This window comes from Thalassophryne amazonica, chromosome 6 (genome assembly GCF_902500255.1).
Source record: "Thalassophryne amazonica chromosome 6, fThaAma1.1, whole genome shotgun sequence".
Lineage (NCBI taxonomy): Eukaryota > Metazoa > Chordata > Actinopteri > Batrachoidiformes > Batrachoididae > Thalassophryne > Thalassophryne amazonica.
This window is the reverse complement of record NC_047108.1, coordinates 23,808,314-23,833,283: the sequence shown is the minus strand read 5'-3', so window position 1 is coordinate 23,833,283 and position 24,970 is coordinate 23,808,314. Positions and strand designations below refer to the sequence as shown.

General features: G+C 40.7%; 1 protein-coding gene across 3 annotated transcripts in view; it reads left to right on the top strand.

The window, feature by feature from the left end:
• prkcz (protein kinase C, zeta) overlaps nt 1-24,970 on the top strand; it is a 595,716-nt gene that overhangs the window by 439,163 nt on the left and 131,583 nt on the right. For all 3 annotated transcript variants that reach the window (XM_034171897.1, XM_034171896.1, XM_034171898.1), the window contains 3 exons: nt 9,778-9,864; nt 24,346-24,481; nt 24,607-24,694. In XM_034171897.1, coding sequence (XP_034027788.1) covers nt 9,778-9,864; nt 24,346-24,481; nt 24,607-24,694 — 311 coding nt within the window. The remainder of the gene's footprint in view (nt 1-9,777; nt 9,865-24,345; nt 24,482-24,606; nt 24,695-24,970) is intronic.

Genomic DNA, 24,970 nt, shown 5'->3' with positions numbered 1-24,970 from the left:
TGTACGTCTATGCAAGTCAGACATGTGTACCAATTTTCATCTCCCTAGTACAAAAAAACCCCTATGGGGAGGGGTTTTTGAAAGTTTCAAGGGGGCGCTATTGAGGCATTTTGCCCGCCCACGGGCAATGCCCCTATGAATTGTAAGAGGTTGTCATGCTTGACCTGTGTATCACTTTTCATGATGATATGACTAAATTAAAGCCGTCAAAAGGAAGAACGTAATTTCATGGTGAAAGGGCGATATTTGGTACGCCACCACACAGAAGCCGTTACACGTAAGTTCATGGCGATCATCGCTTATGTTCACCAAATTGTTCAGCATGTTTTAGAAGTGGAACGAAGTTGATGGTGTTACGTATGTGACATCAGGACCTGTTTAAGTATAATGTTCCATGGCGAAGGGTCAAAATGGCAGCGCCATTCCGGCCACACCCTTCGACATAAAGAAAAGCTTTCGATAACTTTTGGTCAGTATCGTCTGTGGGTGATGTGGAAGAAATTTGAAGTGCATTGGACAAAATCCCTAGGAGGAGTTTGTTCAAATATAACATGTGGAAATCACGCCAAAATGAGAAGAAAATTCAAAATGGCTGACTTCCTGTTTGGAGTAGACCCATGGTGCAAGAGACTTTTTTGTACGTCTATGCTAGTCACACGTGTACCAATTTTCATCTCCCTACTCCAAAAAAACCCCTATGTGGAGGGGTTTTTGAAAGTTTCAAGGGGGCGCTATTAAGGCATTTTGCCCCCCCCATGGGCGAGGCCCCTATGAATTGTAAGAGGTTGTTGTGCTCGACCTGTGTATCAATTTTCATGATAATGTGACAAAATTAAAGCCGTCAAAAGGAAGAACGTAATTTAATGGCGAATGGTTAATATTCGGCACAACGCCACACGGACGCCGTTACTCGTAACTTCACGGCATTCATCGCCTACGTTCACCAATTTGTTCTGCATGTTTTAAAAGTGGAATGAAGTTGATTGGGTTAAGTATGTGACATCAGGACCTCTTAAAGTAAAAATAGGACGTTTCCCGCCACCACCGGGGGGCGCTATGGCGCAGGTGGGAACTTAAGATATGTAGACGTTCAGGGCGGAGCCCTCATCACGTCCAGCAAGTTTGAAGGATCTACGATGAAGTATGTGGGTGTGACAGCCGTTCGAAGTGAAATGGCGTGCTCCGAAAAGCTTGCCAAAGTTTGACGACCCCTAGCAGCCACGCCTTTTGACATAATTAGAATCTTTGGATAAATTTCTAGGGGGCGCTATTTTGCGATTTTTCTGCGACCATGTGCGACTCCCCCAAAATATCGAATTTCGGATCCGGCCGGACAACTTTGGAAAGTTTGGTGAGTTTAGCGCCTTGGGGCAACTGTTTGTTGTGATTTGGCGCTATATAAAAAAATTGATTGATTGATTGATTGATTGAGTTTTTGAGCATGGGAAGAGGCCGAAATTTCGATTTCAAAAGTGAGAATTATAATAATAATAACTAGGACTGCAAGCAGTCATATATGGGCCCTCGTTCCGCGCAACCGCCTACCCAGGCCACTGGGTGCCCTTGTGACCACATGTGGGCATGTGCATGCAGGGGCAACCACTCATCACACAGTTAAAATTTTAAACAAATCACACAATGCATCAAGGAGTTATGACATGTTGATTGTTCATCCACTAGGGGGCGCTCAGTGTACAAACAGAGGGCTGGGTGTGTTCAGGGGCCAACCATCATCATACATGTGAAGTTTCAAGTCAATGAAACTTGACCCCATTCCTACCAGGCTGCTCAAGGAAGCCCTACCATTATTTAATGCTTCGATCTTAAATATGATCAGTCTATCTTTATTAGTTGGCTATGTACCACAGGCTTTTAAGGTGGCAGTAATTAAACCATTACTTAAAAAGCCATCACTTGACCCAGCTATCTTAGCTAATTATAGGCCAATCTCCAACCTTCCTTTTCTCTCAAAAATTCTTGAAAGGGTAGTTGTAAAACAGCTAACTGATCATCTGCAGAGGAATGGTCTATTTGAAGAGTTTCAGTCAGGTTTTAGAATTCATCATAGTACAGAAACAGCATTAGTGAAGGTTACAAATGATCTTCTTATGGCCTCAGACAGTGGACTCATCTCTGTGCTTGTTCTGTTAGACCTCAGTGCTGCTTTTGATACTGTTGACCATAAACTTTTATTACAGAGATTAGAGCATGCCATAGGTATTAAAGGCACTGCGCTACGGTGGTTTGAATCATATTTATCTAATAGATTACAATTTGTTCATGTACATGGGGAATCTTCTTCGCAGACTAAGGTTAATTATGGAGTTCCACAAGGTTCTGTGCTAGGACCAATTTTATTCACTTTATACATGCTTCCCTTGGGCAGTATTATTAGAAAGCATTGCTTAAATTTTCATTGTTATGCAGATGATACCCAGCTTTATCTATCCATGAAGCCAGAGGACACACACCAATTAGCTAAACTGCAGGATTGTCTTACAGACATAAAGACATGGATGACCTCTAATTTCCTGCTTTTAAACTCAGATAAAACTGAAGTTATTGTACTTGGCTCCACAAATCTTAGAAACATGGTGTCTAACCAGATCCTTACTCTGGATGGCATTACCCTGACCTCTAGTAATACTGTGAGAAATCTTGGAGTCATTTTTGATCACGATATGTCATTCAAAGCGCATATTAAACAAATATGTAGGACTGCTTTTTTGCATTTACGCAATATCTCGAAAATTAGAAAGGTCTTGTCTCAGAGTGATGCTGAAAAACTAATTCATGCATTTATTTCCTCTAGGCTGGACTATTGTAATTCATTATTATCAGGTTGTCCTAAAAGTTCCCTGAAAAGCCTTCAGTTAATTCAAAATGCTGCAGCTAGAGTACTAACGGGGACTAGAAGGAGAGAGCATATCTCACCCATATTGGCCTCTCTTCATTGGCTTCCTGTTAATTCTAGAATAGAATTTAAAATTCTTCTTCTTACTTATAAGGTTTTGAATAATCAGGTCCCATCTTATCTTAGGGACCTCATAGTACCATATCACCCCAATAGAGCGCTTCGCTCTCAGACTGCAGGCTTACTTGTAGTTCCTAGGGTTTGTAAGAGTAGAATGGGAGGCAGAGCCTTCAGCTTTCAGGCTCCTCTCCTGTGGAACCAGCTCCCAATTCAGATCAGGGAGACAGACACCCTCTCTACTTTTAAGATTAGGCTTAAAACTTTCCTTTTTGCTAAAACTTATAGTTAGGGCTGGATCAGGTGACCCTGAACCATCCCTTAGTTATGCTGCTATAGACTTAGACTGCTGGGGGGTTCCCATGATGCACTGAGTGTTTCTTTCTCTTTTTGCTCTGTATGCACCACTCTGCATTTAATCATTAGTGATTTATCTCTGCTCCCCTCCACAGCACGTCTTTTTCCTGGTTCTCTCCCTCAGCCCCAACCAGTCCCAGGAGAAGACTGCCCCTCCCTGAGCCTGGTTCTGCTGGAGGTTTCTTCCTGTTAAAAGGGAGTTTTTCCTTCCCACTGTCGCCAAGTGCTTGCTCACGGGGTCGTTTTGACCGTTGGGGTTTTTACGTAATCATTGTATGGCCTTGCCTTACAATATAAAGCGCCTTGGGGCAACTGTTTGTTGTGATTTGGCTCTATATAAATAAAATTGATTGATTGATTGATTGATTGAATCAGGCAAAGCATGAAGGAGTTATCATGAATTGATGTTCCATGGCAAAGGGTCAAAATGGCAGCACCATAGCGGCCACACCCTTCAACATAGAGAAAAGCTTTCGATAACTTTTGGTCAGTATCATCTTCGGATGCTGTCAAAGAAATTTCAAGTGCATTGGGCAAAATCCGTAGGAGGAGTTTGTTCAAATACAACATGTGGAAGTCATTTCAAAAAGAGACGAAAATGCAAAATGGCCGACTTCCTGTTTGGAGTAAACTCATGGTGCAAGAGACTTTTTTGTACGTCTATGCAAGTCACACGTGTACCAATTTTCATCTCCCTACTCCAAAAAAACCCCTATGGGGAGGGGTTTTGGAAAGTTTCAAGGGGGCGCTATTGAGGCACTTTGCCCCGCCCATGGGCGATGCCCCTATGAATTGTAAGAGGTTGTCGTGCTTGACCTGTGTTTCAATTTTCATAATGATATGACAAAATTAAAGCCGTCAAAGGGAAGAACGTAATTTCATGGCGAATGGGCAATATTCGGCACGCCTCCACACGGATGCCGTTACTCGTAACTTCACGGCGATCATCGTCTACGTTCACCAAGTTGTTCTGCATGTTTTAGAAGTGGAAGGAAGTTGATGGGGTTAAATATGTGACTTCAGTACCTGTTTAAGTATAATGTTCATATGGCGAAGGGTCAAAATGGCGGCACCATAGCGGCCACACCCTTCAACATACAGAAAAGCTTTTGATAACTTTTGGTCAGTATCATCTCTGGGTGATCTGGAAGAAATTTGAAGTGCATTGGACAAAATCTCTAGGAGGACTTCGTTCAAATACAACATGTGGAAATCACGCCAAAATGAGAAGAAAATTCAAAATGGCCGACTTCCTGTTTGGAGTAGACCCATGGTGCAAGAGACTTTTTTGTACGTCTATGCTAGTCACACATGTGTACCAATTTTTATCTCCCTACTCCAAAAAAACCCCTATGGGGAGGGGGTTTTGAAAGTTTCAAGGGGGCGCTATTGAGGCATTTTGCCCCGCCCATGGGCAACGCTCCTATGAATTGTAAGAGGTTGTCATGCTCGATCTGTGTATCAATTTTCATGATGATGTGACAAAATTAAAGCCGTCAAAAGGAAGAACGTAATTTCATGGCGAATGGGCAATATTCGGTACGCCGCCACACGGACGCCGTTACTCATAACTTCACGGCGTTTGTCGCCTATGTTCACCAATTTGTTCTGCATGTTTTAAAAGTGGAATGAAGTTGATTGGGTTTAGTATGTGACATCAGGACCTCTTAAAGTAAAAATAGAACGTTTCCCGCCACCACCGGGGGGCGCTATGGCGCAGGTGGGAACTTAAGATATGTAGACGTTCAGGGCGGAGCCCTCATCATGTCCAGCAAGTTTGAAGGATCTACGATGAAGTATGTGGGTGTGACAGCCGTTCGAAGTGAAATGGCATGCTCCGAAAAGCTTGCCAAAGTTTGACGACCCCTAGCAGCCACGCCTTTTGACATAATTAGAATCTTTTGATAACTTTTGATCACCATTGTGTTGTGATGATTTTGACTAAATTTGAAGTTGATCGGATGAAATCCCTAGGACGAGTTTGTTCAAATGTAAGTAGTGGAAATGGCCAAAAATGGCAAAAATTTACTCAAAAATCGAAAATTAAAATCAAATTTCACCATGACAGTAAGAGACTTTTTCGTGCGTCCTGGCATGGTAAATATGTGTACCGAATTTCGTGAGGCTACGACGAAAAAAGCCCAATGCGGAGGGGTTTTTGAACATTTCTAGGGGGCGCTATTTCCCGATTTTTCTGCGACCATATGCAAGGCCCCCAAAATATCGAATTTCGGATCCGGCCGGACGACTTTGGAAAGGTTGGTGAGTTTTTGAGCATGGGAAGAGGCCGAAATTTCAATTTCAAGAGTGAGAATAATAATAATAATAATAATAATAATAATAATAATAAACAGCGCAATTACAATAGGGTCCTCGTAGGACGTTGCCTACTCGGGCCCTAATTAGGAGTATCTGTATTTGTTAGGTGAAGAGGCCAATGTTCATGTTCATGTTCTTTCTGTCTTTTTTATTTGTTTATTTTCTTTCTTTCTCTATCATGTTGTTTTATTCTTTTTAAAATAAAACCAATAAATACATATATATATAAAAAAATAAATAACAGGCTCTAAATGCTTCCTATAGCTTCCAATGAGAGTCTGGATTCTGCTTGAAGGTATTTTGGACCATTCTTCTTTACCAAACATCTCAGGTTTGTTGGTTTCCGAGCATGGACAGCCCGCTTAAAATCACACCACAGATTTTCAGTAATATTCAGGTCTGGGGACTGAGAATTTTGTACCTCCTCTGCATGAATGCCTTAGTAAATTTTTTGCAGTGTTCAGGGTCGTTGTCTTGTTGAAAGATCCAGCCCCGGCACAACTTCAACTTTGTCACTGATTCATGAACATTGTTCTCAAGAATCTGCTGATATTGACTGGAATCCATGTGACCCTCAACTTTAACAAGATTCCCAGTACCTGCACTGGCCACACAGCCCCACAGCATGATGGGGTCATGGGCACTAACACACCCCCATACCATCACAGATGCTGGCTTTTGGACTTTCCGCTGGTAACAATCTAGATGGTCTTTTTCCCTCTTTTGTCTGGAGGACACGACGTCCATGATTTCCAAAAACAATTTGAAATGTGGACTAATCAAACTGCAGCACACTTTTCCACTTTGCATCTGTCCATTTCAAATGAGTTCAGGCCCAGAGAAGGCGGCAGTGTTTCTGGATGTTGTTGCTGTATGGTTTTCGCTTTGCATGGTAGAGTTTTAACTTGCATTGTAGATGTAGCGACAAACTGTGTTAACTGACAATGGTTTTCTGAAGTGTTCCTGAGTCCACACGGTAAGATCCTTTACACAGTGATGTCAGTTTTTAATGCAGTGCTGTCTGAGGGATCGAAGGTCACGGGCATTCAGTGTTGTTTCTCAGCCTTGCCGCTTATGTGTAGAAAGTTCTCCAGATTCTCTGAATATTCTGATTATATTATGGACTTCAGATTTCAGTATGTTCAATTCAATTCAATAATACAAATTCTGAACTCAGGGATGTCACATGTGGGGTGCCACAGGGCTCAGTGCTGGGTCCTTTGTTGTTTATAATCTATATAAATGATATAAGTTGGGTGTCGAGTTCACTGAGATGTGTCCTTTTTGCGGATGATACAACTGTGTTCTGTAGCGGTGAAAATCTTGAACAGCTTCTGGACATAGTGGAGAAAGAACTGGAAAAATTTAAGGTTTGGTTTGACGCTAATAAGTTGTCACTCAACCTTGGGAAAACTAAATGTATTATATTTGGAAATAAACAGGCACCCAAATGTAAAAATTTAACTATAAACAATAAGGAAATTGAGTTAGTAACAGAGAATAAATTTTTAGGTGTTATAATTGATAATAAACTTAGCTGGAAACCACATATAAATTATGTGAAATCAAAATTGTCAAAAACTATAGCCATTTTGTATAAAGCCAAAGACCTACTGCCGCAAGAAGGGTTACTTACTTTATATCATTCTCTGATGGTACCATATATGACATATTGTGTTGAGTCATGGGGAAACACTTACAAATCAAATACCAATCCAATATTCCTTTTGCAAAAATGAGCCATACGAATCATCTGCAATAAACAATATCGTGAACCAACTCATTCTCTATTTGTGTCTTTAAATTTATTAAAATTCATTGATTTGGTCGATTACATTACAATTCAAACTTTATTTCGAGCGAAAAACCAAGCCTTACCGAGACATGTCCAGAGTCTGTTCCGATTGAGGGAATCCAGATATAGTTTAAGAGGTTGTGCAATTTTTATGAAACCACCAGTAAGAACAAATGTAAAGGGTTTTTGTGTGTCTGTGGTTGGGGTGAGGAAATGGAACAAATGTTCAACAGAGGTTAGAATGAGTAGTACCTTAGTGAGATTTAAGAAACTACTCAAAAAGAACATTATGTCTAAGTATCATAAAGAAGCAAATATAATTTGATTTATATGGAATGTTCAATTTATAAGTGGGACTTATTGTATATTTGAATGTGTGGGTATGTATATGCGTATGTAGATATATAGATATGGGTAGGTGTATATGTATATAAGTGACTGTGTATATGTATGTATATATTTATGTTTGTAAAGTATATACATATGTATATAGGTATATGTGGCACAGCCCAAGCAGAGGGTCACCCCCAAGAGCTTGGTCTGCTTGAGGTTTCTTCCTTAGGGAGTTTTTCCTCACCACAGTTGCCTAGTGCTTGCTCTGGGGGTTGGTAAGGTTAGTCCTTACTGGAGTAAAGTGCCTTGATTCGACTTTCTTATGATCTGGTACTATATAAATATAATTATAAGTGAATAGTATATTGATGTGTATGTCTGTGTGTCGACATGTAGTAGTGAATTTATATTTATGTAAATATGACTGATTAGAATTGTTGGACTTGTACTAGCAGGGGTGGGCGCTAATAAGCTTTGCTTCAGCCCACACCCTTTCGGACTCACTAGTTTTGTCTGTGTTTGTTTGTGGAATTGTTCATTTTTTTCTATTTGAATATTTTGTGTGCCGAATTAAAAAAACTTTGTCACTTTGACTGTAGATGATGGAATCCCTAAATTCCTTGCAATTGAATGTTGAGAAACATTGTTGTTAAACTGTTGGACTATTTTTTCACGCAGTTGTTCACAAAGTGGTGAACCTCGCCCCATCTTTACTTGTGAATGGCGGACCCTTTTGGGGATGCTCCTTTTATACCCAATCATAACACTCACCTGTTTCCAGTTAACCTGTTCACCTGTGAATGTTCCAAACAGGTGTTCTTTGAGCATTCATCAACTTTCCCAGTCGATTGTTGCCCCATCCCAACTTTTTTGAAACGTGTTGCAGGCATCCATTTCAAAATGAGCAAATAATTTGCACAAAAACAATAAAGTTTATCAGTTTGAACACTAAATATCTTGTCTTTGTAGTGTATTAAATTGAATATAGGTTGAAGAGGATTTGCAAATCATTGTATTCTGTTTTTATTTACATTTTATACAACGTCCCAACTTCATTGGAATTGGGGTTGTACTCCCTAACTCGTGTAAAATTCTGAACATTCCTATTTTTGCTGCTATCATCATGAGTACCTCCTCCAGCAGTCGTTCATCTTCAGTTTTTTTCTCCTTTGATTTCTGTATCTGTTTCCACATTGTCTGTTGTTGTCCGTGTTGTTGGTTCAGACACTGTTTTTGGTGTAATTTGTCCCTGTTGCTGGAAATGGGAGCAGGCAATTGGCTGTGCAATATTAAATCTATATATTCTTAATGGTATGCGCCAGCTGTTACTTGTACTTGCACGACCTACACAGGCAAGAGTACAAAAAATCCTGTTACTTATATTTTAGAAGATGTGAAAGTTTGTTTTTTAAGCTGTAAAGTAGCTTATAAAAATCTTTGTCATTTGATCATAACTCTTGATTTATGATCAGATGACAAAGATTTTTAATTTTGAAGACCAACCTTTAAATGAAATATTTAGCAAGATTTTAGGTCACAAGTTTTAAAAAAAAATATTGCACCTGGTACCACATTGCATGAATAAATGCGTGTCGCTAACATCTGTCACTTCTCATTTTTGTCTCTTAAGGGGGTTTCCTGCTATTCATAGAAATATTTAACACCAGCATTCAGCTTTCATGTTTGTAGTGTGTTTATTTTATATTGATTTAATTCAGACTTTTGAGAGAGTAGTTTTTGTTGTTGTTTATGAGAAGAAATGCAATCTATCAATCTGCCATGGACTTTTTGTTCAGTTTTGTCGCTAATATACTCATAACTACATTCCAGAAAGAGCTTTTTTATGTGGATGACTGGTAGTTTGTGTATATGCAGTACATCTTTTGAAATGCTCAGCAAATATGTGCGTGTACTTTTTTAAAAGATCCTTTTTTGAAACACGAATATTCAACCATTTTTGTGAGTCCACTGATGGATTTTCTACTTTGCATGTGGTTTCCAGGTTATTTCTGGTCATCGAATATGTCAATGGTGGAGATTTGATGTTTCATATGCAACGCCAACGAAAGCTCCCTGAAGAACATGCACGGTAAATATACCAATGTGACTTCATTTTAAATGTCTATGTGATAAGCAGAACAAATCCAAATCCAGAATTGAACTATATAATTATGTGACTCATTTGTTACCAGCGTCGGTTTGTTTGTTTATGCCAAAATTAATGCACTGATTTTAATGAAATGTAGTGAAGAGTTTGAACAAAGAACCCATTCAATAAAAATTCACTGTAATACGATTGAGTTATCAGAATTAACGATGAGTGATTGTGAATGAGAGTAGAGGTGATTGTGTCTAACTGCAATTAGGATTGGTTACATGCAGAGGACAAATTTCATTGTACGCATGTAGAATGACAATAAAGGCTCTATTCTATTCTACACTGGCACATAGGCTGTACAGTGTACTGTTGTTCACATGTCCAGACACTCTTGTGTCATGGGCTGCATTCAAATTAGTTTGTAGTCTGCACTAAACTGCTGTATAGCAATGATATACAACTTTACACTAGTACTGTCGTAAATCGTTCCCAATTTCCTCATATTTGGAATAGGGAAGCCAATCAGGGCCAAAGAGCTATAGTGGGAGGCCATCTTTAGACTTCATTTACATCCATCTTTAAGAAATGCAAACTGTATGATAATCTGGTATGGTTAATCTGTCTAGAGGAGGCATTTCTTAAAATCTGGGTGATCATGCAAGAAAGAGGTTCATGAGAGAAGTCACTAAGACATCCAGACGACCCTATAGACAAATAGACTGCTTTTACGTATCATGTTTCCTTCTTATGCAAACACTGAAAAACCTTTACAGTGATTCCTCACATTCACACAGCAACAACAGTTGTGTTGCCCTTCAAGGCACCCAACTACATTTTGGGGATTATGGACCTTGTTTAAGGGCACCTTCGTGAATTTCCTGCCTAATGTGGAATTTAACTGACGATCCTTTGGTCACAAGCACTCCCTAACCTTTCTTGAAGGACTTATAGGCTTCTGTGGCTGTGAATGGAGAAACTGCATGTATAGTGCAGTGGATAATTGAAAAAAAGATTTGGCACAAATACACCTTTGACATTACCTTTCAAGATGATTGGAGCAATTTTAAATTTTGACCTCTGTGTAATTCTTCAATTGATCCCTACCTGGCTGCCTATTGAAAATTCAAGTGGACACTCTGCTTTTTCAAAAGAGTAATGTCTGAGGAATATTTTTGCCAAATTTGTTGCTTGCAGCACCATTATTTCTCTGTAAATATTCTCTTATCTGCTGCACTAGTAGTGTAACTTTTGACAGTAACATCAACAATTCTTCAGCTTCATGGTGGAGTTGAACAGAGAATAATTTTGTTGAAAAGAAGACATGAAACTTTACATACATCTTACAGCACATGGGAGACTCAAGCCTAGATTTGATCTGTTTTCGAGTATGGATATCCAGAGACTTAATAATCGTATTCAAATAAATAATATTTGAGATCTTTTGCGTTGTTCAACCTTTGACAGATCTCTTGAGTATGAACATTGCATGTTTGTTGGACATCTATATGGCACTGCTACATGTCCATGGATGCCCCTGAGGTGGAGTGGGCCGCGCTCTAATTCTGTGTGCAAACTGATTTATCAGATAGTACACTTAACTCTCTGTTCTCATACAAATAATAAAGGATTATTAACCGAGCGTGAGGTCTGAAAATATCAGACTGAGGTGTAAGTACGGCCCGAGTGTTAGCAAGGTCCCTGCAAAAAACACAGACGTCTGATAATCCCGTACAGCCCGAGCAAGTGATGTTAATAATTTGTTTCTTATATAGTTATTGTATATATAGGGTGTCCCAAAAAATATACAACATTTAAAACACTCGGTTTGACCCTTAAATGCTACAAACGTAATCACTTACGTTTGTAAAAGAAACTTATGTTTCTTTTATACTTGCAGAGACCCTGAGGTTTATGTTGATGCCAAGTAAGACTCAGGAAAATGCCAAGATTAACCATACTACAGCGAACAAAAATTGAGTTTTGTCACCAGACCAAGAGTGTCAAACAGGTGCAGCGACTTTATGCTCGACTCACAAAATGCAGGGCCAGTATTGACATTGGTATGAAAAACTTCAACCTTTCAGCTTTCTATCCAGCCATAAATGTATTTCCTAGACACATGCTTTGACCATTTTCTTTGCTGATAAAATGTTGCATATTTTTTGGGACACCCGATATAAACACACAAACCTACGGTATCACCCAATATGAAAGTGTAGTCAGACCTGTTACCTTCACCTTCATGAAGAACTTGCTAACAGGTGGGTCCGGTCGTTAGCTGGTAAGGTTTCAATCTGTGTGTTTTTTCTGATGCTGTTTACATATTTATGTAGTAAGTTCATGTTCGATTTGTTTTTTCTAATCCTGTTTTTATCTTTCTGGTTTGGGATGTGCATTTCGGACTGGTTGTCATGGTAACCGGTCGGATATATGGGAAAATATTGGACCGGAAATCAGCCAATCAGAGTGCGCGTAGAGTCACAGCCATATAATAAAGAATGTTTACGAGAGCAATGGTAAGAATATTTTCATGAGTTGAAAGATGGACTGTTCCATCTTTCAATGAAGGTAAATATTCCATCTGTTAAACAAATGGAAAACACATAGCAGTTGACTCCGCCCAGCAGGAGAGCTGGAACATGCCGCCGTGCAGAGGAGAGCCACTGAACACTGAAGTGTCTGTGAAAGCACAAGTTTTTTTTTCCTCAATCCAGCGAAAAATTGTTGTTGGAACTTGGCCCTGTGAACACTCTGTAAACGTCTGACTGCCATATGGTGTACTGAATTTAGCTTCCTCTTGTCATGGACACATTTTTGCAATGAGGTATTTGAGTCATTTAATGGAGCAGAACGCATGGGACCAAATGCACAGTACATGACGTCAGTCATGAAGGGGACTACTTCTCTATACAACAGGACAAGTAATCAATGTCACAAGACGTACAATCCACCAATCAAATGACAAGGCTATCTTTAGGAATCATGTAAAACTTGATATGGATGCTGAAGTGGATCAACTCCAAGCAGCTGCATGTAAAAACTCTAGTTATATTGATAGTGGCCAGGCCAAGTTGTAACGTTAACATTTGCCATCGACCACATTTCCCCAAAGCATGCCACTTCTCCTCCTTCCTGTCTCTCTTTTCACAAAAACTATAAATGTTTAAAGTGATTTTTTTTTTCCATTGGCCTTATATTATAGTCTTATAGTCTCCAGTGCACATGTTGCTTGCTGTAAGTGAACATGAGCGAGTCACGGCACAACACAGTGCCCTCCAGTAATAAGCTCTGTGGGCAGCGGAGGGCATACGAGAGAATTTGTGATTGGATTTTTAGTTATGTTGCCATAATAATGTCAGCACAGCGACACAGTGAACAGAGTTATACAACTGCCATCTACTTTGGGATGGACTTCAGGCTACTGACTTAACCCCCTCCAGATGGGTTCCTTTGTGTTGTGCATGATCACAAGTATGTGGCATGTCATGTTTCTCTCCTGGCTAGAACAAAATCATCAGTTTTGTAACAGCATCTTGTGTTTCTGGTTTCAAGTAGTCTGACTGCTCGGTGCTTGGTTGAGGTTGAAGGTCCACTTTCATTACACTCTGTATTAAATGTGGCTCAGAAGCAGACTTATTTTGAGGGCTCCTGACAAAATATATGTCTAATAACATGCTTTGCAGCTCTCAAAGGACAGCAGTACTGACAGAACTCAGCTAATGGTTCTTCTTTACCCCTTAAAAAAACTTAATGAGTGCCCATAATTCATTATACCTCTTGACTTGCCGTGCACCCCAACCGCGGGACTGATAAACACTGGATCAAAGGCTGGGCTATTTAAAGCAACACCACAGAGCCACTGTCAGAGCTTCCAATCTATATTCTGGAGACAGGGCCTGTACATATGCAAAGCACCATGTTAATCACTCGTAATGATCGTAAATATTCATGAACAACATTCTTAGAGAGGCCTGTTGCATACCTCCACACCATGGGGGAGGCAAGTCTCTGGGCGATGGATGGTCCTGCTGTTATAGTGGGCAACTGACACTGTCACTAAGGAAATGTGGGGGAGCATGTTTGGATTTTTAATTTCCATCTCTTGTGTGTGTGTGTGTGTGTGTGTGTGTGTGTGTGTGTGTGTGTGTGTGTGTGTGTGTGTGTGTGTGTGTGTGTGTGTGTGTGTGTGTGTGTGTGTTTTATAGTGTTAATGAAGGCTTCTTTGCTTCAGGTAGTACACAGTAAATGAAGGAAGAAGTGTGGCAAGGACTCACCACAGGCAGAGCATATAGTTAATCATTTGATAGTGATGCAGAAAGCCTTAAGATGATAAACGTGTCACCTTATTGACTAGTTGTTATCTGTCACTGTCTCCAGCATCTTTGTTGTGAAAGTGACGTGACACGGACCCACAACAGGGGGCGTTAATGAACGGACAATGGATAAGCCAAAAGTAACAATTTAATGTTGTGAATCGCACAACGATGTACAGACAATAACAATATGGTGGACTGTCAATCATACACCAGGTGACGTGTGGGCAGGCTCGACGATAGAAGACGCCTGGCGAGAGAAGAGCTGGATCCCCACACAGCTTCCACCACCAACGGAGCTGAAGAACACCGGAGCCGCCAAGCCCTGCGCCCCAGGTGGCCGCTGTCTTCAGCAGTCAGACCCGGGTACTGCTGGCAGAGAACAGAGACAGTCCTGATGAGTGTGAGGGTCGCACACCTCAGTAATCCCACAGTCAGTGTTTAGTAAAGGAGGGAGAACCTCCACCTCCAATCACACACTCGTGCAGCTCCTGGTTAACCACTTATCTGGTTTGGAGTGTGAGGCGAAGCCGTCGCTGTCACACCAAACGCCAATCCCACAGACAAGGAAAACACCAGGAAAACGGCTGCAACAGAAGTTCAGATTAGTACACAACGTGTCAGTCAGCAGAGAAATTACCTGAATGGTAGCTGATTTCTCGGCGGGGAGGTGGAGTTGCAGTCCGGCCTTATGGTGGTGGTGATGAGTAGTGGATGAGTGACAGCTGGTACGAATGATGAGTGACAGCTGTCACTCCTGGTTGCTCCGACGCCCTCTCGTGCTTGAAGCCCGCACTTCAAGCAGGGCGCCATCTTTTGGTGGTGGGCCAGCAGTACCTCCTCTTCAGCGGCCCACACAACAATCTTTCCTCAACTCTTTGATATGAAAAATTATTATGGGAAGTTTGTTCGGGCAGCTGCTTAGAGCAGGTATGGAAGGCTGATCCTCCTGCCAGGAGTTTGGATATCACTGATGTCGATGTTCTGATGGCTGATCCAACAGTCAGCTACGAACAGGTACAGTGTCATCCGAGCAGACTGAAGAAAGGACTTGTTGTCCTTCTGTTGACTGCAAAAGGTGATCACCTGGATTGCAACAACGACAAGAAAATCACACTGCTCTCTATGCCAAGCAAGATACTTAGAAGTTTGGATATCACTGATGTCGGGGTTCTGATGGCTGATCCAACAGTCAGCTACGAACAGGTACAGTGTCATCTGAGCAGACTGGAAGAAAGGACTGTTGTCCTTCTGTTGACTGCAAAAAGTTGAATCACCTGGATTGCAACAACGACAAGAAAATCACACTGCTCTCTATGCCAAGCAAGATACTTAGAAGGGCCATTCTCAAAAGGATTCATTCCCAGCTGTGGCCACGTTATGGAAATACAGAGGCCCAAAATCCGAGCTTGCTCTGGTGTTTCGGGGACATGGTCCTCCAGAAAAATCTTAATTGCCCTGACCTGAATATGTGCTTGTTTAAGCTTTTGGGGGCAAAAATGGAAAACAGGCTTCACTGTATTTGCCAGAGTAGATATACCTCTGTGGGGGATAGGTTGACATAGACTAACGTCAATAAGGCTAGTCTTTGTTGTACTGTGCACCAGTGACACGAAAAAGGAGGGCATTCTTTTCACTGGTGTGTGTGTGTGTGTCATCAGACAAGATAATTCAAATCGGCTGAATGGATTTCCTTCATAGTTGGGAATATTACATGAATAGATAGAGGTCATTCAGTTTTGTAGTAGTTTGGTCAAAGGTCAAATGTCTCAATAACCAAGCACCCTAGGTGGGTGATCAAAAGGATATATTGATCTCGCAAAATATTTGTGATTGATCGGTTTGAAGAATTTCAAAACGAAGTCCTACATACAGATGAGGACAAAATTAGTAGCCCCTCTTATGAAATTTAACATTTTCTTCAAATTTTTCCAAGTGCTCTTTTAACAGTGCAAGGAATTTTCAACACTGCATTTCTAAATATATTAGTTTTATTTTGGATGCTTACATTATTATACTTTGCACACACAAATAAAATTATTTCACAAAAACCAGAAACCAGTCAAAATTACAGAAATTATTCACTTTTTCCACATTTTGCTACAACCTTATTCCAAAATGAAGTATATTTTTTTTTTCCTGCAGAATTCTGCTCACAACACCCCATAATAACAATGTGAAAAATGGTTTGTTTGTTTTTTAATTTTTGCAAATTTATTAAAAATAAAAAACTAAGAAATCACATGTACATTAATATTCACACCCTTTGCTCAATACTTTGTTGATGCGCCTTTGGCAGAAATTACAGCCTCAAGTCTTCTTGAGTATGATGCCACAAGTTGGTGCACTTATCTTTGGGCAGTTTTGCCCATTCCTCTTTGCAGCACCTCTCAAGCTCCATCAGGTTGGATGGGGAGCGTTGGTGCACAGCCATTTTCAGATCTCTCCAGAGACAGGCCCACCTAACAAACAGAAACAAAAACCTCAATCAGGATGGAACATTCCCTGTTTCTCCCATAAAATGTGCAGTTTCTGATGAATGATCACTCAAATCAGTCGCAAATACACGTATTCTTGAAATAAACACGGCCCTATCGATAACTGATGCATTGTTTTCCGTTACTGAAAAATCTCTGTACTGGAGACGACGATGGTAACAACAAGCTTACTTGCGGACACAACATTGGGAGTTTCCATGACAGTTCGGCCGTTCTGGACAAAACAGTCTCGTTTCCGGAGACCAAAGTGGCAGACAAAGAACACAAGACGTGATCATAAGGTTGGTATATTTGCCTGTGTATTTCTCAATCATTGTTAAACAGTGTTTTTTCACATGCGTTGAATAATTACTACTTCAACAAATATATCTGTGTGCGATTGAAGCCAAGCATGTTGATCATTTGTTGACACATCGGTACAAAGCTGTGTGGCGGGCACACTACATGATACAATTTTTGCATCAAGTACAACCAACTTGCCCTACTTGATTGTGAAATGAAAATACATGGGTTTGTATGTGTGTGTTCTTATTATATGCAAAGCTAAGCAAACGTTCTCAAGTGTTTCTCCACTGTAGAGAAGAAACGTAGTTTTGGCACGACATGTCACCCCTGGTGTACCGCATTACATAAAACCGATGCGTAATGACTCTCCATTTTGGGCTTCCTTCATCTTTTGGAACTGTTGTCCTTCAATGCGCACATGATGCTGTATTGAAGAAATAATAACTTACCACCAATGTTTGGATTTCCGTGTCCGCCATGTTTTTTCCTCTTTGATCTCCGGAAAGGAGGCTGTTTTGTCCAGAATGGACAAATTGTCATGGAAACTGCCGATGTTGTGTTTGCGAGTGAGCTTGTAATCATTCTAGTTGTCTCTAGTAGGCTCTGCAGCTCCAGCTTCATGCTCACTCACTCATCTTCAGCCGCTTATCCTGGATCAAGTCGCTGGGGCAACAGCTCCAGCAGGGGACCCCAGACTTCCCTTTCCCGTGCCACATTGACAACTGACTGGTGGATCAATAGGGGCACCTTTCAATGCGAAGGAGCAGCGGCTCTACTCTGAGCTCCCCACGGATGACCAAGCATCTTGCCCTATCTCTAAGGGAGACACCAGCCACCCTCCTAAGGAAGCCCATTTCGGCCACTTGTACCCGCGATCTAGTTCTTTCAGTCATCACCCAGCCCTCATGACCATACATGAGAGTTGGAACGAAGATTGACCAGTAGATCAAGAGCTTCGCCATTGGGTTCAGCTCCCTTTTCGTCGCAACAGTACAGTAGCGCAAATGCAATACCGCCTCTGCTGTGCTGAATCTCCGGCCAGTCTCACACCCCATTGTCCCCTCACTCATGAACAAGACCCTGAGGTACTTGAACTCCTTCACTTGGGGCAAGACCGCATTCCTTACCCAGAGTAGGCAATCCATCGATTTCCTGCTGAGAACCATGGCCTCAAATTTAGAGGTGCTGATCCTCATCCCAGCTGCTTCACACTCTGCTGCGAACTGATATAGTGAGTGTTGGAGGTCACAGGCCGATGAAGCCAACAGGACCACATCATCTGCAAAAAGCAGAGATGAGATCCTGAACCCACCAAACTGGAAACCTCCCTCCCCCCGACTACACCTCGATATCCTGTCCATGAATATCGCAAACAGGATTGGTGATAAGACACAGCCCTGGGGGAGGTCAACCTCCACCAGAAACGAGTCAGACTTACTGCCAAGCACCCGAACACAGCTCTCGCTTTGTGAGTACAGAGATAGGATGGCCCTGAGAAGGGACCCCCTCCATGCTCCCGCAGCACCCCCCACAGTGTCTCCTGGGGTACCCGATCATACAGTTGTATGCAAAAGTTTGGGCACCCCTGATGAATTTCATGATTTTCCTTTATAAATCATTGGTTGTCTGGATCAGAGATTTCGGTTAAATATATCATATAGCAGACAAACACAGTGATATTTGAGAAGTGAAATAAAGTTTCTAGTATTTACAGAAAGTGCGCTATAATTTTTTTTTCCCCAATTATTTTTATTAAAGTTTTTCATACAGCAGAATTTTAACAGAGGTACACTTCACTGGGGTGTAGGCAGAACTTATTGACTTCATGGTGTACATATATGCATGAGCGTACTCAATGCGATATACATATATGCAATTATAGAAAAATAACAAGAACAGATAACAGAACCAATAAAAAAAAAGACCTGCGAAAGTATAAATATGTGACATATAGTACATTGAAATGCTTGCGAGGGCCATTAGGAGGAGGGCTGTCCAAATCCAAGGTGGTTTAATTAATTGATTTATAAATGGTGTTTAACTTTTTTAATAGTAGTTAATAAAAGGTTGCCAAATTGAGTAAAACAGCTGTTCTTTTTTTCTCAGAGAGAATTTTAGTTTTTCCAATTGCAAGTATTGCATCATTTCTCTTAAAAGGTTTTGATGAGTAGGAGGGTTCTTATTTTTCCAATTAAGCAAAATTAAGCGTCTTGCCAGAAGTAGCACAAAACATAGCGCATTGGTTTGAAAATTATTTAGGCTTACCCCAGTAGGAACAACACCAAATAATGACATTATTGGATCAATAGGGAGTTTCTTCTTGAAAATTTCAGATAAAGTGTCGATAGTTTTGGTCCAATATGGGTTGATGATAGGACAGTTCCAAAATGTATGTGACAGTGAAGCTGGAGAGAACCCACAACGTTTGTGCGCTATAATTATTTAAAGAAAATTAGGCAGGTGCATAAATTTGGCACCCCAACAGAAAAATACATCAATATTTATTGGATCATCCTTTTGCAGAAATAACAGCCTCTGAACGCTTCCTATAGCTTCCATTGAGAGTCTGGATTCTGATTGAAGGTATTTTGGACCATTCTTCTTTACAAAACATCTCAGGTTTGTTGGTTTCCGAGCATGGACAGCCCACTTACAATCACACCACAGAGTTTCAATAATATTCCGGTCTGGAGACTGAGGTGGCCATTCCAGAATGTTGTACTTGTTCCTCTGCATGAATGCCTTAGTAGATTTTGAGCAGTGTTTAGGGTTGTTGTCTTGTTGAAAGATCCAGCCCCAGCACAACTTCAAATTTGTCACTGATTCATGAACATTGTTCTCAAGAATCTGCTGATATTAACTGGAATCCATGTGACCCTCAACTTTAACAAGATTCCCAGAACCTGCACTGGCCACACAGCATGATGGAACCACCTCCAAATTTTATTGTAGATAGCAAGTGCTTTTCTTGGAATTCTTTTTCAGCCATGCATACCGCCCCTTGTTATGTCCAAATAACTCAATTTTAGTTTCATCAGTCCACAGCACCTTATTTAAAAATGAAGCTGGCTTGTCCAAATGTGCTTTAGCATACCTCAAGTGACTCTGTTTGTGGCGTGTAGCATGAGAGTTGTTTAGAGGCGCCCATGTTGCCACTCATTAGAAGAGATACAAAGAGGGGAAACATATGCAAATGCCACCTTAAATACCCTTTCTCATGATTGGATTCACCTGTGTAAGGAATTCAAGGGTCAGTGAGCTTACCAAACCAATTTTGTGTTCCAATAATTAGTGGTACATGTATTCAAATCAATAAAATTACCAGGGTGCCCAAATTTATGCACCTGCCCAATTTTATTTAAATAATTATTGCACACTTTATCTGTAAATACTAGAAACTTCATTTCACTTCTCAAATATCAGTGTGATTGTCTGCTATATGATATATTTAGCTAAAATTTCTGATCCAGACAACCAATGATTTACAAAGGAAAATCATGAAAATTAACAGGGGTGCCCACACTTTTACATACAACTGTATGCCTTCTCCAAGTCCACAAAACACATGGAGACTGGATGGGCATACCCAGGCCCCCTCCAGGATCCTTGTGAGAGTGAAGAGCTGGTCAGTTGTCCCACAACCAGGGCAGAACTCGCATTGTTCTGCTTCAGTCAGAGGTTCGACTTTTGGCCGAACCCTCCTTTCCAGCACTCTGGAGTAGATTTTACCAAGGAGGCTGAGTAGTGTGATGCCCCTGTAATAGACACACACTCATACACTCTAGTTTCACCATCAAGCAAAATAATAACAAAAATATATTTGAATGCGCACATGCTCAAATGTGTCTGTGCTGGTTTTCATTCAGAACAATTACACATAAGCAGCCACCCATTGCACACCATGCTAGCCTCTAGCCTGTTCCCAACCAAACCCAAAGCAATGGTGCATCACATTTGATTTGAACATTGATGGAATGAAAATGTTTCTTATTCACAAAAAGAAATTCATCATGTGATGGTTCCTTTATAGTAATATGTGTGCAGTCAATAGCTCCAATTACATTGGGGAAATTGGCTCTCGCTGCAAATTGTGCTTTAATGTTGGAATTTGATGTACCTGGATGAAATTCGGATGATCGTGCTCCACACATCTGGCATGGCTTGCTTCATGGTTGACTGGCACACTTCTGACCAATTGGCCATCTCCTGCTCCGTGTGGTCAGCATCTCTCATGCCTGGCTCCTCGCCGTATTGTGCTCTTGGCCAACTTTAGTCCGGTGCACAACTGCAGTAACAGTCTCAATGCTTTTTGGCTCATTTTGTCCTCACTTGTGTCTTTTGTTTCATTGTTATTTGGTTTCATGGTGTTTCTTTTTATTCCGTAACTTTTGTTGTTTGATGCACCAGTTTTAATAACCTTTAAATCAAGTCCTCTGCATTTTGAAGACAACTTCTGAGCTGAATTTTTCAAATTAAGATTGAATTTGGGAGTCTCTAAATTTATTTTTCCCCTCAATGCCAAAAGTGTTTTTGTTGACCTTAATTTTTCTCCACAACTTTCTTTGCAAAGCCTTGAACTTTTCCAGTATTTTTACAAAGACTTTAAATTGTACTTCCATGAGTTTTGGAAGCTGCTGGAACATTTTTGATGGCAAACATTGAAACCTTCATCATGGGTCAGTCAGAACGTCTGTGGGACCGCGATCTATGACGTTTGGTCCTGCTGGAAAAATGAGCCACATCCAGGCCTCTAGTCATTTGGGAATGTCCAGTGGATTTACCTTGAGGCAGGTTAATTAAAGGCCCATCAGGGAACTGGACCGGACCAGACCGCTCACTCTACCCAATCCAAGGACCCAGATAATTGAACCTTCCCATATTCCGACAGTCTTTGCTGTCAGTGATGCAAAATGGCTATTCTTTCTTAATTTTTAAAATAATAATAATTTGTGAACCTAAAATTCACAGCTAAATTCCCACCAGGTTTATTCTTATTAAATTTCTATACTGCATTCTTTCATTTCTCTTGCTTTCCACATCTCATCATCAACAGATCATCTCAGTAATAAAAGTATGAATCATTATTTACATTCTCGAAATCTCAGTCACATTTGTTTGTACCTGTAAGTAAATCTGTAACTATTACGCCAGTTGTTTTTCATGTGTCTAGTTGAAGATAGATGTTTAAGGGGAGGTAATAGTCTAGCGGTTAAGCATTGGATTGAGACCAGAGGATCCTCGGTTCAAATCCCAGCCTGAACAGAAAATCGGAAAAGGGCCCTTGGGCAAGGTCCTTAATCCCCTAGTTGCTCCCGGTGTGTAGTGAGCACCTTGTATGGCAGCACCCTCACATCGGGGTGAATGTGAGGCATTATTGTAAAGCACTTTGAGCATCTGATGCAGATGGAAAAGCGCTATATAAATGCAGTCCATTTACCATTTAATCTGTTGTATCCAGAGCTTATGACTTTCAGATCAAAAACTGATTAACATCGACTGTTACATGATCAAGTTCCTGTGGTATGCAGGTGGTGCCCCTTTCGAGGTATTTAATTGAATTTCATATTTAATTAAATATTGTTTTAATTTATATCTGTTACATTTTCTGGTGCCTTGGTATGAGGGATTCAATGCACTATACTTATAACTCAAAGAACACTGTCGCCAAGGTGAAACATGGCAGTGGGAGTATTATGCTGTGGGTGTTTCAGTGCATCTGGAACTTGGAATCTTGTCAAGGTGGAAAGAATCATCAAGAAAGAAGTGTATTGATTTTGAAAGAAACGCTCAAGCAGTCAGCACTAAAAGTGGGTCTGGTTCGTCAATGACAGTGATGCAAAACATATGTCGCTCCTGGTGAAGAAGTACCTCCAGAAGACCAAAGTGAATATTATTGACTGGCCTGCAAAGCCCTGATTAAGTTCCATTGAAAATCTGTGAGGTGAAGTGAAGACCAAGGTCCATGCCAGAAGACCATCAGGTCTGGAGGATTTTGAGAGATTTGAAGAATCGGCTGGGATTCCTCAGGAGACATGTCTGAGACTTGTTGAAACCATAAAACTACAGGCCATTATCCAGCAAAAACGACGCACAATTGACTGTTATCCTCAAAGGGGCTAATACTTTTGACCCTGGTAGTTTTTGGTTTTTGTGAAAAAAAAAATTGTTTCTGTGTGCAATGTAAAATAATGTAATCGCCAAAATAAAACTACAATGTTTAGAAATGCTCTGTTGACAATTCTTTGCTCTGTTAAAAAAAAAAAACATTTTGGAAAATTTTGAATAAACCATTACATTTCAGACAGAGTAATCTGACAATTGTAAAACTAAGAACAACTTTCTGCTAGTGGCATTACTATTGGACTTACTAACATCAGATGACTGTCCACCAAATTCCCTGAAACTGTACTAACCTGTAATTCCAATAGTCATCATTGTGATGAATAGGTAAGTTCTGCTAAATTTTACCTTATTTGTGTGTTGTTTTTTTTTAAATACACATTTCCATTAAGCATATTTTCAATTTACAACTTCAAATTTCGCAATTTTGCATTCATGTTCTTGTTTAGGGGCTTTGAGGGCAAGTGTGAAGCAACTAGCACCTCCAAATCTGAAACCTTTTCCTCCTTTATACCTTCATGTATTTCCTCATTCCACCACTCAGTCTCCTTGTCTTTCTTCCTCTGTCCAATTATCACATCCAGTACCTTCATAGGTGTGTCCCTCACCATTTCTGCAGTAGTTGTGCAGTTATCCAGCATCTCTTCTCCTCCACCCGGTGCCTGTCTCACTTACTCCCTCAATTTCACTTGACAGTATTCTAACTTCAGCTTCCACCATCTGACCCTTGGTCATCTAACAAACTAGTAAGCCCCTTCGGCTGCTTTCTTGTTTTCACTCGGCGTCGCCACAGCACATCCGATGCGGATCTGAAATTTTACACCGGATATCCTTCCTGACGCAGCTTACATGGAGAAATGTGGCAGGGGTGGGGTTTGAGCTAGGAACTTTCTGCACTGAAAAAAGCGCACTAACTACTTGGCCACCACCCATGTGGTTATCCAACAAACTGACACACAATAACCTCCTACTCTCACCATCTTACAGTCTCTGTTTTTTTTTTCCCCTTTCTTTCTTTTTCTTTCAGTTTGTGTCTCCTGCATCATATTATCCACCTGTGACTGCTTTACACCACTCTTATTGGTCTTCTTTAAACTGGGCTGGGGGGAGGGGGGGCTTGTGTGTGTGTGTGTGTGTGTATGTGTGTGTGTGTGTGTGTGTGTGTGTATGTAAAATTGAGTACAAAAACTCAGCAGCAGCTTCAGTGTGGTGTAAAATTGTGCGTTATTGGCTTTATTTCACTGTGTTCCTTACAGATTTTATGCTGCTGAAATCTGTATTGCTCTGAACTTTCTACATGAAAAGGGCATCATCTACCGTGACTTGAAACTGGACAATGTTCTCTTAGACCACGATGGACACATCAAGCTCACAGACTATGGCATGTGCAAGGTAAGGAGCACATTGATTTTGTTTTTAGTTGTTGTCTCAGCAGCTGGCATAACTTCAATAATACAGATCAGTGTTGACTGAGCGATTGCACTGTTTCTCTGTTTGTCTTTTCATCTTGTATTCAGGAGGGGATCAGGCCAGGTGACACCACCAGTACTTTCTGTGGAACACCCAACTACATTGCACCCGAGATCCTCAGAGGAGAGGATTACGGTGAGTGCAAGAATCACTTTTAGTGGGACTTGTTTGGCTGATGCCATGTTATTTTTGACTGAAGCTGTCATACATATTTCAGTTATAACAATGTGTTTGGGTTTTCATGGTAACACTGATGTGTTCATCTTTTTTTATCTGAATAATGTCTCACAGATTGTTCCCTGTTGGTGTTATGTTTGGATTAAGCATATCTGTGTCAGTAGAGGTAAAAGGAACTGTATCAGATCACCTTTGAGAAGGACCACAGGCAGGGTTCTCCCCAAACAATGGAAC